Here is a 15,635-nt window from a genome sequence, read left to right on the forward strand (position 1 = left end):
AATTCAGCACAGGACAATGTATACATTAATATTATCTGCAGTAAGTAGTATTTAATGGTTATTTGCTTATGTTGACCTCATGGTCTAATACTCTTATATGGGATTCTCATTTTTGGTCATATAATATGGGGCTTGAAGACTATGGCCTAAAACTGCTACCTTCCCCCAAGAATGGAAATGTTTCCCAGCTGCTGAACCTCCAAGTCCTCATCTAGAGAGGGGATTTTGCCTTCACACTTTGGTCCTCCTTCGGGTTTCTCCCTTTCAGCCTGAATGAGAGTCAGCACAAAGCTTTCTCCCCAGCTTCTGATGGCAAGGTTTAGATGGCTCTAAGCATCCATTATAAGCCCTATCTATGGCACCACAAGACTTCAAGATCTTTTGAGGGCCTTGTTTCTATGGTGACCAGTTCAGCAGTGTCCTGTTGTTTCCAAGACAACTTTCCCAGGGGTACCTCTGGCTTCCCCACAGGGTTACTTCAACTAAATTATGGCACTGACCCTCCCTCATCCAACCTCCGCTCTTCTGAGTTATATCTCACATCGAGGTGTGGTCCAACAGCCCAGATCTGCCATGGCATTGAAACCAGTGGAAGGGGGATGGGCCTGCTCCAAGCATACCACATCAGCAAACAGCCACCAGAATATTTTCACCATAAATATTCCTCAGTCAAACCTGATCCAGAACATGGAGAAGGGGAAGATAGCAAAACTGCATTTGATTAGATTTTACAGTGCAAGAAAGATTCAAAATAATAACACTTCTTGAATTCTTAAATACACATCCACGGTGTAGTACTGAATAATGTTTGGTGCTGTATCAATATTAAGAACTGGCAAGAATGAACAAGTGCTAGGAACTGAACAGGTGAAGTCTGGTGTTTCCTCACTAGTGCAGTGGTTTAATTATTGTTTTACTATCTTGACCTCCAACATACTAAATGCTCAGTTCTGAACTACTTAGCACTAAGAGCTGTGCTTGGTAACTTTTAATGCATGGTAATCACCAGAGCCTCGAGGCATGACCAAATAAACGGAACTGCTACTTATATAGCCTTTTCTCAAAGACTTTTTTAAAAAGTTAACTGAACATTAAGTGGTCATACTTTTTAGAGTTTTCAATTACAAAATGCCACAAAGTTTCACACTCGAAAATATATTCCTAAGGAATGATCTTGTATTTACATAAGGCGTTCAAAGTCAGCCATTAGAAAAAAAACCCATTAGCTTTTGACAGCTTTTTAGATTTTAAAAAGAGATGTTGCATTTTTGCTATGTCATTGGTTTTCAGGACCCTTATTCTAAAAGATCCTACCTGCAAAAAAAGTGGGAATTATTTTGCTTCTGAGTTTGTACTGAAATTGTTTAAACAGTCTCTAGAATATTTTCATAAACCTTTTTTTTAAAACCCTCCATGTCTATCAATACTATTCTTAAAACTATTAATAATGTCTACATTTTGCAAGCTACCAAGATAAATTTAAAACCAAGTATCAGAAGTTGATTGTAGTCCTGCAATTTCATCTTCATTTCAGCATAAGTGATTCCTACTGCCATCACTGAGAAGTTCAAAACCGTATCTGAGGGCAGAGTTTGACCTTACATCTATGATAATGGAAGGGCTGCCAAATTTAATAAGTGGAGCTATCTCTATTTATGTACAGCTCAAGGGAATCTAGCTGGGACTTCAGTTTAAAAATCAAACAGAAAGCAAAATGGATTTCAACTCACGTTTCACTATTATCTTTGAAAGCTCTCATAAAATCAATCCAGCTCGAGCAAACAGGGAATTATCTGCCCATCATGAACAACATTCTTTATTGCATCCCCACTTCACATATCCTTCTCTCTCTCTCTGGCTAAACTGCAGGAATGCAAAAAGTGAGAGACTACAAATAAACTAAAATCCATTATGGACTGGTATTACACATACTTCTCTGAATTGTGTGTGAATCACACAAGACCCCTTCAAAATAAACGGGGGATGCACCAACCCCAGTCTTAGTGAACTATGCCCTATGATATTGTTGTAAAAATAAAATGTAACTATATTAGAAGATAATATTCTCTGTATTACCCTGGTATTTCTAGTACTATCCAACTGTACATTAAAAACTCAAATCTGAAACGTTTTACTTTCAGGGAATGGGTTAGCTACAACCAGAAACTATTTATCTGCTGGGGGAGGAGGAAGGGGATCTTTTTCCTGGGTGGCCAGTTCCTTTTATTTCAAAGCCTCTCCAATTAAAGACAGGCTTCGTGATACTAAAGAAATGTCACTATTCATTTGGCAAACTAATTTGTTCCAATACTTGCATGAGATTTAAGCTGCCCAATAAAAGCCACCCTTTAGGACAACAGAATCAAGCTGCTCTACAGCTTTACTAGTTTCTTACCTAGAAAAGCAGCAGTATGCAGCTTTCCACTTTGTACAAAGAAAACAGGCACAAAGATTGTGAATGGAAACATTTCAATATTTGGAGCCACCCCAGCTTGGGTGAGAAACCTGATCAAACTATTATTTTAGCAAGCACATTGTAAAATGATACATTTCTAAACGAGCAGTATATGCTTTGAGAAAATGTGCACACGCATACATATGGACCATTGGCTTCATCATGACAAACGGAATCCTGTCGTGTCTGTTCAATTCAGGTGTTCCTTGTACAGAAAGAATTTCCATATTGGTGTGCTCCAGGCCAAACCTTCACCAAACACACAATGAGGCTACTCTAACTGACATCAACAAAGAATCCCACTCACACATCAGTCCTGTGTGAGCTTTGGGGGAAACAGAGCTGGGACCTACACATACAGAGAAAAAGTGTTTCATGGTAGCGCTATAATAGTTTCAAAATTCCAAATGTAGGAAAGCGCTAAAAGAAGGAAAATTAATTGCTTCTGCACCCAGTTTATGTTTGATAGATTTAAACATAATGGTAAAAGGCTGCTAGGTAGAAGAGACTGGACATAACAGTCCTTTCTCAATGACAGAACAGCCACAGGGCATTATTTTCTTGTTTAAACTCAATAAGGCCAGTTACCTTAGCCTCTTTTAATTCTAAACACCTGAACTGATTTGTCTATGGCATGTCACACTTAAGAAGAGCTGCACATATCTGTAGTGTTCACAATACATATGGAAATACACATAATTAACACTGACAAAGGAAAATAAATAAAAATATGATATGTAATGAAGAGTTTTACATAACCATATAACTGATGGTGGATGCATGGTGTATGTGTATAAGGCAGAGATATGATAGTCTTATCACAACTCTTCTATTTTGTATCATCTATACTTCACTGGCACTACAATGCAAAAATGAGTTATAGTACTGGAATGTCCTCAGAGCAATTCAAATGTGCACTGGAAACAGGTCAACTATAGCCTGAATTCTTACAGAAGAGCAGTAGAGCAATGAAGGCAATGCAATGATATAACAAAAAAATATCTTATTCAAAATCAATCTTGCCAAAAACTAATCTGCACAGCTTATTGGTTTGTCTTCAATGGCCAATGGCTCTGAGTGCTTCTTGAGCATTTGTTATAGAAGGGAGATTTGAAAGCAAACTTGCTTCTAGTCAGGAAACCCACCTAGGTTATCTACTTAAAAATTTCTATTCATCTTAATTTAAGGGGCATTTGTTTTCAAGTTTGTACTAAAACTAGAAGGAGTTATCCTATACAGAAATGTAAGTGCAGAAGAAGCTTTAATAAAAACCAGGATATTTTAAAATGTATGTGTGTGTGTATATATATATAAAACTAAAGCCATCATTGCAGATGAAGTTCCAGCACTGACAACAACATCAAAAGGGTGGAAAGTGCCAAGAGCCATAATGTGCACCTGTGTTTCAAAAAGAGAATATTGCACTAAACAAGGGACCCTGCAGTTTTTTTTAATTTCCTCCTTCACTGACCTAGAAAAGAACCCAGCCATTTTCTGTATGCACCAGCAAACCTTGCCTGTTCTACATCCCTGCAAGTTGATAGAACCTGGTCAGTGAATCTGTATTCTGCTTCCAGACTGACAGAGTCCTGCAGAGGAGCACGTTTCAGCCGCTTGATTTCTTGAGTGTAGCCTTGTTTGTTGAATTCAATCAAACCATCAACATCCATGGCCTGAGTCACATGACCAAGGGCACCACCAGGGTGAGTGTTATTCAGAGTTCCATCGCTGCTGTCTGCAGCCCCTGCCTGGGTGTTCAGAAGTACAAGTTTGTTCTTTAAGTGGTGCTGAAGATAGAACACGTGCCGTCTTCAAAGAGAAGTCAGAAAAAAAAGTCAGACTTCATTCAGCATGTCTAAGAAAATGAATGACTAAATAAAAGAAAATATTTCTGTCATTTTCTCCCTAACCTCAATGTAGATTGCTTCGCATCTTGTTAAGCATTAGAAAAAAAAAGGTTTTATTTCCAACTTAGATTTTTGTGGCTCATGTTAAATTTGCTATCACTTAAAATCTCTCTGCATTTATTCGTAACTGAAAACTACCCAATTTATTACTATCTGAAAGTAACAGTGCAATTGTAAACTGAGTTGCACCCTTCTAAGCCCATTGTCTTCAATGGACTTGGGCTGTAAAGTATCATAAGAGTCATAGTTTGGCATTTTAGGTGATCACCACAAGAGACAATATGAAAAATACCTTTTTTAGATTAAAATGTATTTTTCCGCAATACCCTTCATCTGGAGATGTTATCCAACAAGAATCCTCCTTCTGTCCTCCCCACCCACCCCATTCAACTATCCTAGCCATACTCTGTGGAGGTTGTTGCTATAAAAGAGGCAGAAAGGCAAATGGATGGAAGGGAAAATCCCTCACTATCTTGGACTGTCTTATCCTGTCTCCCTAATGTCTCCAACGCTGATCTGGAAGTATCAAGGTGCCAGAAACCCTGGGAAATGTAGTTCTGAGAACATCTGACACTAACATCAGGATTACTTTTTGTAAGGTTAATGGAAACTTCAGACACAGCCAAAACAGCGTTCAAGGTGGTAGTGTGAAGAAAGAGAGAGACAGGGATAGAGAACTGTTTGCTCCTCCTATTCATCTATTTTACAACTTCCATAGAAAAGAGGAGTCATAAAGAGCTTGGCTGGGGGCAGTGGGTGGAATACAAAGGGATTGAATTTACATCTTCTACAGTGGAGACTGAAACAATTGCATCTGTTTCTCTGCAATTCTCAAAACTTTGTTTAGAGCTGTTTTTATCATGTAACCATGCTACTGCCTCAGACTGATTCGCTACTGAAATACTTAAATAAATACCCTGGGAGTTTGAGATATTTAACCTATCCCACATTCTTTAAAATGAGAGGATAGTGATAATCAATAGATCCATCTTGCTAAAGCTACCCTCTAGTGGCTTCTACAGAGAATATAACACGAGTTTGGATTGATATTAAACATCAAAACAAAAACTGTATCATGCTGTAAACTAAAAGCTTTTTTTCCTGGTGGACACTAACCCTCAGACTAAAATAAATCAACATCTAACATTCCATACACAGAGACAGCTCCAAGAAAGACACTTTAAGCCACTTCCTGAATGCATTTTATCATGAAGACTGGAAATTTTCTCCACCTTGCTACAAGCAACTGTCCACCAGCACCCCTATTTTTAAAAAGTCAGCAAAGATTTGGAGAAGTGTGTCTGATTTGAGCTGCAAGCATCCTCTTCAAGCCCACATCCTTGAATACATTTCCTTACCTGTGACACCATAGAGTTTCATGCCCTGGATAACTATTAATTAAATCAGTGCAGAGCTCTACTTCTTCCTTTAGAAGAAAAGGGTGATCTGGCCTTTGTTCTTCCACATAGGCAGCATCCACTTCATTATTTCCTTCAGCTTTTGGAAGACTGGGTGCTTGTTGATTGTTTGGCTGATTATGCATCTGAACAGTATAGTCAGTCACGGTTCTGCCAATCAAGGACTTTAATAAAAACTGGCGGTAGTGGAATCCACTATGGTCTGAAACATGCATGGAAACCCAGTGTTTAGTGGAAGAAAGTTCATCAAGTAGAATCTGAAAATCAAAAGCAAACAGTAAAATTAACCCAACCACAAACACAAAAAATGCCTAGCTTTTCTATTTTCATTATTTCACTTCCCCCTCAAAGTGATACTCTCAGGTCCTCTGCTATTAAGGCATGCTGTCCATGGTCTTCAACACAGCTAAAACAAATGGAGTCAAAGGAAAATGAACAAAGAAATGGATAAGCCTCAGATTAGGACCTTTATCTCGATTCAAGGACATTTTAAAATGGATAAAATATGTTAAATTATGTCCTCAGTTACCCTTGAGGTGTTTGAATCCAAAATCTATAATGTCAAAGGCCATCAATCAAACATACCCTCTGCTTCCTTGCCATTTCACCATACCTTCTAAATAGAGCTATATACTTTAAGCTAATAAGACTACACATTACCTTTGGAACTCTTGTTTAGGGTTTGTGGGTGTATTTATTGATTTAGAAGTGACATTCAGAAATAAGGGCCAATAGTCTTTAAAAAGTAAATCTGTTGTAAACCTAAAAGACAATTGCACTAGATTAAATTTTAGCTCTTATTGCTGAATAGCAAATTTTCAGGAGGTTCAAATGGAAAGCAGGAAAATCGATATGCAAAAGAACAGCTCTCCCCCAAAGACAAAGCAGCTTAGTGTGTGTAAATCCCACTGAACTAAACCCCTCCCAAAAAAAGCACCCAAAAATGTAAGTTTTATATGTTGTTACTCACCCTGAGCCCATTTTGTGTGGGTAGGGTGGCCATAATATCTGCAGGCCAGCCAGGGACACCTTGAGTGGGGAATGAATGTGTGTGCGCGCAAAGCGCCGCCACAAACAGGAAATGACGTCACTTCCGGTGACGCCACTTCGGGTAACGTCATGCCACCGCCGGAAACAGGAAATGACTTCACTTCCTGTGACATCATTTCCCCGCGCCACCTGCCGGAAGCAGAAAGTGACCAACGAGCTGCGCTGCCCCAAGGACTGAACTCCTGGCCCCACAACCAGCCCCGCCCTCGTGGCCCTCCAGCTCGAGCGCTGTCAAGCCCATGGCCTGCGCTGCTGGGGGAGGGGCAACCTACGACGTGCCCCCCCGCCCCCTCCCCCCGCCGCCCAGACCCCGCCCTCCCTTCTCACCGAGGTATCGCCTCCACAGCAGGACGGGCTCCTCTAGCCCCAAACTCCGCTTCCTCACATCCCACAGGAGGTGGGTGCAGCACCCCCGGGACATGGCACCGCGCTCTAACAAGAGGGTAGCCCTCTTGTTACTTCCCTGACATGGGTCCACAAACTTTGACAGAAACCTTTGCACGCTGGCAAGCCAAAAAGCTGCACCTCATTGGACAAAGTGTCTCAAATGACCCATTGGAACCAGAAGCAAAAGAACTGAACCTCAACAAAACCTCAAAACTCAAGCATACTCCAAATCACACCCAGAAGCTCAGAAGAGATTGCCTACAGTACGAACCTATGCCTGTTCACTCAGAAGTCACTCCTGCAGAGCTCAATAGGGTTTACTCACAAGCAGTGTTCCCTCTAAGCGGAGTTAGCATGAGCTAGCTCACAGATTTTTAGCCTCCAGCTCACAGATTTTTGTCTTAGCTCAGGAAGGATGACCCCAGAGCACAATAATTTATGTAGTAGCTCACAACTTTAATTCCAGTAGCTCACAACTTTAACGCCAGTAGCTCACAAAATAGCATTTTTGCTCACAAGACTGCAGCTTAGAGGGAACACTGCTCACAAGACAAGGCTGAAACCTGGGTTTTATTTACACCTTGTACCCAAAAAAATATTTTTAAAGGGGACCATGAGCACATGATGTCCCATGCTCGGATATTCATTGCAAGACATACAGAAGCCAAACCTCCAAAAGCAGACTTTACACTCAGACACAAAATGGGGAAACTTGTAAAACACACCATGTCCCTTTTGGTTTAAAGCAAGGGAAGTGATACTTTTTTAAAGAAAGAAAGAAAGAAATTGCACAGGCTGACAACATTTTGAACACAGAGGAAACAACATTGTTGGCTGAGGGTGGGGGGGGGGGGGGAATAAATTCCCAGCTGTACCAGAAATGTCAAGACACAAAAAACCAACACCACCAAGAACTACGGCGTTACACTGAAACAGAATGGCTTTGATGTGCATCTTCATTCCTTTTCTCTCTTTGAAATGGGAAGCTCTTTGGGCAACCCTCCCCCCCCCACCCCCATGTAGACCGAGCTGGCTTCTCCGCTTGCACGCCATTTGCGGCGGCTGCCTGCCTTCAGTCGAACAGACCCCCGGCGGCCATCTGGTCTGGGAAACCGCGTGCACGGAGCACAGAGCACGACCAGCCCCGACATTCAGGGGGATGACTCAGTGGCAGGAAGAAGCCGCCAGTAACAGGTTCCTCTTGCTGCTGCTGCGCCCGGGAGAGAGAGGAGAAAGTTGCAAGCCCGGAGGCAGCCCCGGCCGGCCGGGAGGAGGCGGAGCAGGGAGGGAAGAAGAAGGGACCACGCCGGGGCGGCTGCAGAGCTGCAAGCAAACCACCCCCCGAGCTTCTCTCTCCAGCCCGGGCGTGTTGGATTGAGGAGCACGCTGCCCTCCTCGCCTCTCTCTCTGTCCAACCCCCCGACAGAGGGAGTTGCGCACAGGCAGAGCAGCCGGCGCAGGACTTCTCCCAGGGACCTCTCACCAGTGTGCCCTCTAAGCTGAGTGAGCGGGAGCTGGCGCACAGGTTTTTAGCCTCCAACTCACAGCTTTTTGTCTCCGCTCAGGAAGGAGGGCCCCGGAGCACACGAAGTAATGCAGCAGCTCACAACTTCAATGCTGCAAGCAGCTCACAAAGTAGATTGTTCTGCTCGCATGATTGTGCAGCTTGGAGGGAACGCTGCCCCAAACTAGTTTCTTTCGCCCTTCTCTCCCCCTCCCCCCACACCCCCGACTTTGGCTCCTGCTCCGCTCCCCCTTGGATCACCGCGAGGAAAGTTCAGCCCGCGGTGGGGAGGTGGGGTGGGGACTCTCTTTAACCCTTTCCTGACTGGGTGACTTGTGTGTCTGTGAAGGAGGGGTGTTCTTGCTCTGCTTCTGCGAGGTGGAGAAGGACGGCAGGTCGACCGAAGGCGCTGCGTTACCAGTCACCGCACTCACCATGGCGGCGGGATTTTGGCGAACCCGGGATTTGCTTGGTCCCGGGTTAGCCAACCCGTGAGGCGGGAATTTGGGGGCAGGGGCGGGACTTTCCTGGGTGGGCGGGACGATCTGGCCACCCTAGGGGGCAGGTTATAAACTGAAAACAATGAATAAATACATAAACTGCCTATCAAGCTTGGGAGAATCCCTACTGGTGTTTTCAGAGCTGGAAAATACTACCCCCACCAGCATTTTTGTGCAAAGGTTTTTGGGTGAGATTTCTTTGAGTGCTTCCAAGCTGCGGCGAAAAGCTTGGATAGGTATGCGCCAAGCATATATTTCCTGAGCTGCAGCTTGCGAACCTCTAACTGGCTAAAGTTTGGCCCAGCCTTCCAAGTCTGAACCAGATAGTAAAGGTGAAGAGGTAAAGGTAATCCCCTGTGCAAGCGCCAGTTGTTTCTGATTCTGGGATGACATTACTTTCACAAAGTTTTCATGGCAGATTTTTTACGGGGTGGTTTGCTACTGCCTCCCCAGTCATTTACACTTTACCCCCAGTAAGCTGGGTACTCATTTTACCGACCTCAGAAGGATAGAAGGCTGAGTCAACCATGAGCTGGCTACCTGAACCCAGCTTCTGCCAGGATTGAACTCAAGTCATGATCAGAGCTTGGACTGCAGTACTGCAGCTTTACCACTTTGCACCATGGGGCTCCAGATCATACCCAGCCCTAAATAATTATACCTATTCCTTTTCATATATTTTGTAGAGATATTAATCAAATTAATACTTTGTTTTGGAAATTTATGTAGGGCTTCTTACTGCCTCAGATTTCTTAAAAGAGGATGCAACTCCCACTTAATGAAGGAGGATTTGGTTTTCCTGGTTTTAGTTTTTATTATTAGGCATATTTATTAACTTGTACTAATTAACACCCGTCATGGTCTCTCTAGTGCCCCTCTAAGTGGAATGTGTTAGGATCTACTTATGCTAGAGTGAATTCTGCTCCATCCTGTAATTTTTGCAGCAAGAGAACTATGGTGCATAATAATAATAATAATAATAATAATAACAATAATAATAATATCAATATCAATTTTATCCATTTTCACATGCTACATTAACATAATAGGTCAATCCAGACCTAAGATTAATGTACAACTGAAACTAGAGTTTTTTCTTTTGGAACTAATGGACAAGGAGCTGGAAAACCGTCATAGAACTTTGTTTTTATATATTACCATGGCAGCGAGACTACTATACATAGAAAAATGGAAGAGTCCAACGATACCTTCAATAGAAGAATGGTTGGAGAAGCTGTTGGAACTTGCAATGATGGCCAAACTCACGGCATTGATTAGGGAAAAGACAATTTATTACTGATTGGAAATCCCTTATAGACTTTTTGCATAAAATAGGTAATAATGATTTGATAATTTGTGGTTTTAGGAATAAGAAAAGTAGATAATAGAAAAAAGAGAGCCCATAACAGTATGCATATAGCAAGAGAAAATTAAACAATTAAACCTGTATCTGTTGTAAAGAAAATCAGAAGCCTCTTTTTACTAATGTGTGTGTATATGTGTGTGTGTATTCTTTTGTTATCTGTATAGTGTATATCTGTTATGTCTTGTTAGCTGCCTATCTTTTTTCTCAATAAAAAACCCTGAAATTTAAAAACAAAAAGGAATGAATGAGTAAAACAAGGCATTGTAACTCACAGGACAAATCTCTTAAACATATGCTTCTGGCATGTCCAGTTATTTGGTTTTTCTGGAAAGAAGCTATTACTCATATCAGTTCTGTATTAGAATGTTCATTGATTTTTAAGGATACATCTGCACTTTTAAACTATCAGCCTTCCATCCTTCCAAGGTCAGTGAAATGAGTACCCAGCTTGCTGGGGGGAAGTGTAGATGACTGGGGAAGGCAACGGCAAACCACCCCATAAAAAGTCTGCTGTGAAAATGTTGTGAAAGCAACGTCACCCCAGAGTCGGAAACGACTGGTGCTTGCACAGGGAAGCTTTCCTTTTCTTTGTGTATTGAAGAATAACTCAAGGTCAATGAAAATGGACCCTCCAAGCCCTTACTACAGCTAAAAGATTTGAATTACAACACTGGAGAGGTAACTGCCCATCTCCTGCAGGCTGAGGCCCTTACAACTTATCAATATTTGAATGTATGGCATACAGATGACAGTTGCATATGGACAATTTTAGGTATTTGGAAATCTTTTACAGAAATGTATGTGTAGATCTGCTACCGCTGTTACACTTTTGTTTCTACTCTCTATATTCTCCCCCCCCCCCCTTTTATGCTTTTTAAAATTAGTTGCTGGATTTTGAGTCCATTCCCATTCTTTTTTTAAGATTTACTGTAGGACTCAATGCCTTGGCTACAGAGCAATGGGGAAAGAGACAAATTTACAGGCAGGGGTGCAGAGATTATAGCTACAAACAAACAGGCAGCAGAAGACTGTAATCACAGACATTGCAGAGGAAGAGAGAGCAGGTGGAATGGCCAGGAAGCATATCCTGGTCTATACAGTCTCCCTCCTTTAAGGCTGAGTTTCTAGCCTTCAGAAAGGTAGGAGGAAAGTAGGAATTAGATACCAGCATGGAAATCAGTAAACTATTCCTATACATGGCCTTCTTCCTTTGGACTGGCCTTTCCACTCGAAGCATCCTTAACATACACTCACACAACATTATCCCAAATATAAGTAATCAAATTCAACATCATTTTGAATTCATTGGAAATGGGGTACTAAAAACAACAAATGTTCTGACTATTTTTATAACTATGTCTCTGCCTCCAGCACTGAAGTGTGCCTTCCAAAACTAGATTATGTACAAGCAGGGCTTCTTTTGTAGCAGGAGCTCCTTTTCATATTAGGCCACACACCCCTGATGTACTAAGAGCCCTGTAAGCTCTCGGAGGACAGGGTACATCAGAGGTGTGTGGTCTAACATGCAAAGGAGTTCCTACTAAAAAAAAACCCCTGTGTACAAGCCTCTTGAAGTGTAGTTGAGATACACTAAACTACATGACACTGCAAGCATTCACTGGGGTGGATTCAGACTAAGTTTCAATCAGCAACTTTCATATCCTCCTTCAGCGCTCTGATCACCATGAAATGCTGCTCTTGGGGAGACAGAGGACCCTGAGGAATGACAGGGAGGGCTTCTGCTGCATGATTGGGGAATAGGAAGAAACTGCTATTGTAGTCTGGATCCAACCCTTAGTTTTCCTGGATTAAACATCATAATGTCTGTTTTAATTTAATGGAAATAGTTTTTATTTTTAAAGCAAACTGAAAGTGCCCTAGCTGTCATTGTTCTTTTAATTCCCGCCACCACATTCTCTTTTTGGGAATTAAGAGTCTGCAGTGCTGCCTGATTTTCTCTTGGGGCATGTAACATACTTTTCAGGCTATTATTAAATGTCCTTATCATTCTGGAAGGTTCTCAGGTGACAAGCTGAGATGCATAAAGTGACATCCTTGTAAGGAGGTGAAAGCAGCTTATAGCTTTTGCAAAGTCAGCACCCTTCCCCTGAAAATGCCTGGTGGGGCAGCAGACAGCAAAGGAGATGAAAGAATGAAGAGTCAAGAATGGCTACTGTGGAAGGTCAATGTGCCTGCACAACAAAGAGGCACCAAGCCTGGCTCCCTGATGAGAAACTGCACCTGGAAAGCCATTAGGATATTGTCCTTTCCCCCCATTTTAGACAAGACAGGTACCAACATCTTCCAACTTGCTCACATAATCTATTTTAGAGAGCACCCCCTGAGAACTACCCTGAAGGGGTGGAACCAAGTGCTTTTCATACAGACATTTCTGTTCAGGTTGATAAGGCATTTCCAGAGCCAGTTAGCTGTATTCTGGCTGTTTGATGTCACGTTAATTTATTAAAGCTGCATAAACTGAGCTGAAGGATTTCCTTAGATATTTGAAAGGCACTTGTAAACATCAGGCTGCTTCTAAATTGTCTGATCTTTCTCTCAACCTATACCAATGTATGATTTGCATTTGAACAATGGACAGTCTTTAGAGAATAAAGGCAGAAGAAAGTCCTAAAATTATAGTATTAAAATATGTGTTAATTTTATTCTATTGGGAGACTTTATGGCCTGTACCAGTATATAATTTATTCCTGGTCTCTACTGCTCTATCCCACCTTCCACATGCTTTTCTCTCCTCAGTTATCATTTTGAATTGTAACTATCTACCATTGATATTATTTAGTACTCTACAAAGCTGCTAGTTTAATCTCTCTATACAAATCAGCTCAATCTGGTTCATATCATTTTTTAACTTTCTTGCCTTCTGAAAGAAATCTCACTAGGCTTATTGGTGAAAAAATTCAAAGATAAATTATTATTCCAGCTCATGTACTTCTTACAATGTTAGAATCCAGATATTCTGTTCACTATGGTTCCCTACCTTTGTACTGAGCTTTGCCAAGTGTTGTAAAACCCAGATGCGATGGGACCAGGCATTATAATTGCTTGGATATCTCCCAGCAGCTTCACAACAGACATCCATTTCTTCTTTTACTAATCGTTGTATCCTTTCTGTTGGTGCCATTTCCAAATTCCCTTTAATCACAAGAGTGGGCAAGGAGTTTTCCTGAATTAGTTGTTGCAGCACCCATCGTCTGGTTAAATGGTGTAGAGTTAAGAATGCAAAAGCCGATTCAAGAGAGTGAAAACATTTCATTATTATTTTTTCATTAGACTGGTTCTTAATTAAGAATACATTCAAAGCTGGGATAGAGAAAAGAAGAAATACTGTCAACACTCTCACATCTCCCTAGTGGAACCCAAATGCTTTTGTCAACATTTCATCCAGTAGTCACGATGGACTGACATTGAATCCTTCTAAAAAGACACTTAAATTGTACTTCCTTTTGTTTCAGAGGGTAGAAGTGTTGGTCTGTAGCAGAGCAGCTAGATTTGAGTTGAGTAGCATCTCAGACATCAACAAGATTTTGGGGGTATAAACTTTTGAGAATCAAAGCTCTCAAAATTGCCTGAGTCAAAATATCTAACAAACAGAGCTTTGACTCTTGAAAGCTTATGCATCCTTTAGTATAACCTGAACTCCTCACTGACAATCAGCTTCATTCCACTATTCTGCCACTCAGATCTCTAGCCACTTTTTCAAACCAGAGCCAGGTTGATGTAGTGATTAAGTGCACGGACTCTAATCCGGGAGAAACAGGTTTGATTCCCCACTCCTTCACATGCACTTGTTGAGTGACCTTGGGTTGGTCACAGTTCTTTAACGAGTTGCTTTCTCAAGAGCAGTTATTGAAAGAGCTCTCTCCGCCCCACCTATCTCACAGGTTGTCTGCTGTGGGGAGGGGAAGGGAAAGTAGATTGTAAACCACTCTGTTGCTTTCTCAAGAGCAGTTATTGAAAGAGCTCTCTCCGCCCCACCTATCTCACAGGTTGTCTGCTGTGGGGAGGGGAAGGGAAAGTAGATTGTAAACCACTCTGAATGAAGGGTGGGGTATAAATCCAATCTCTTATCTTCTTTTCTTCTCAAACCATAAGTAATTTTGGCTTGGTTCAGATGTAATGCCAAACCTATATAGTTTGATGCTTCTCAAACAAGCCTTTGTTTGTGCTTTCCCTCTTCCCCTTTTCCCTTTATGTACTCAGAGTCAATTAGTTACTTCCTCTTCAGTGCAAAGTACAGTTCAAAAACAACCTTCCAACTGAACTGCTAACCTCTCAACATATGTTTTTTTTAAAGTTACCTGGATCAAACATCTTAGTTTTTCCCCCTAGTTGCTTTTTTCTGTGTCTTTCAAACATTTAGATATCCTTTCTTGAAATGGGGTCACCAGAAACGTGCATAGTATTCTAATAGCAGTATAATATTTTCTGTTTTAGTTTCAGCTACCATCCTAATAATTCATAACATTCTTCTACTGAGGTAACATTTCCATTAAGATCCCAAGATAAGATTAACTTCTACTGAGTTAACATTTCCATTAAGATCCAGGTATTGTCAGGCCTGGTTTGCATATGGAACAAAATGAAATGGCACAATCCTGAGGCTGTAGATTTCTATAGGTAGAAATTGTCTCTGTATTCTTCCCATATTAAATGTACTGCATATTTTTTAAAAAAACAAAAACACCTACCATGTCAGAGACAAAAATTCTAGCTCAGCACTCTTGCTGGTACAGTAATATTGTACTTGCAAACAGTGGTTTATATAGAGAACATTCACAAATGTGACTCCCACCACACACATATATTTGTAGGTTTCATTTCTCATTGTAATGCAAATGCAAGACCAGGCCTCAGACCATGTAAAAATATATCGTGCACCAAACCCCCCCACCCCACCCCAGCTCTTTACACTGTAAAGATTACTGGGCCCACCTGCCAATAAGAGGTTCTGACAGTTCTCTCTCTGGCAAGGGTGTTCAAAGAGCTTTTTCTGAAAGGCTTCTGAAATTCTCTTCTAGAGTGAATTA

At 41.4% G+C, this 15,635-nt stretch overlaps 1 protein-coding gene across 1 annotated transcript in view; it reads right to left on the reverse strand.

Annotated features, from left to right (window-relative positions):
* Positions 1–1,715: 1,715 nt before the first annotated feature.
* Positions 1,716–15,635, reverse strand: part of PTAR1 (protein prenyltransferase alpha subunit repeat containing 1) — a 59,112-nt gene continuing 45,192 nt past the window's right edge. The window contains exons 5-7 of the mRNA XM_060237443.1: positions 13,586–13,799; positions 5,721–6,037; positions 1,716–4,264 (exon numbers count right to left, since the gene is read on the reverse strand). Of these exons, the coding sequence (XP_060093426.1) occupies positions 3,919–4,264; positions 5,721–6,037; positions 13,586–13,799 (877 nt within the window). The 3' untranslated portion in view covers positions 1,716–3,918. The remainder of the gene's footprint in view (positions 4,265–5,720; positions 6,038–13,585; positions 13,800–15,635) is intronic.

This window comes from Heteronotia binoei, chromosome 4 (genome assembly GCF_032191835.1).
Source record: "Heteronotia binoei isolate CCM8104 ecotype False Entrance Well chromosome 4, APGP_CSIRO_Hbin_v1, whole genome shotgun sequence".
NCBI classification, from domain to species: Eukaryota; Metazoa; Chordata; class Lepidosauria; order Squamata; family Gekkonidae; genus Heteronotia; species Heteronotia binoei.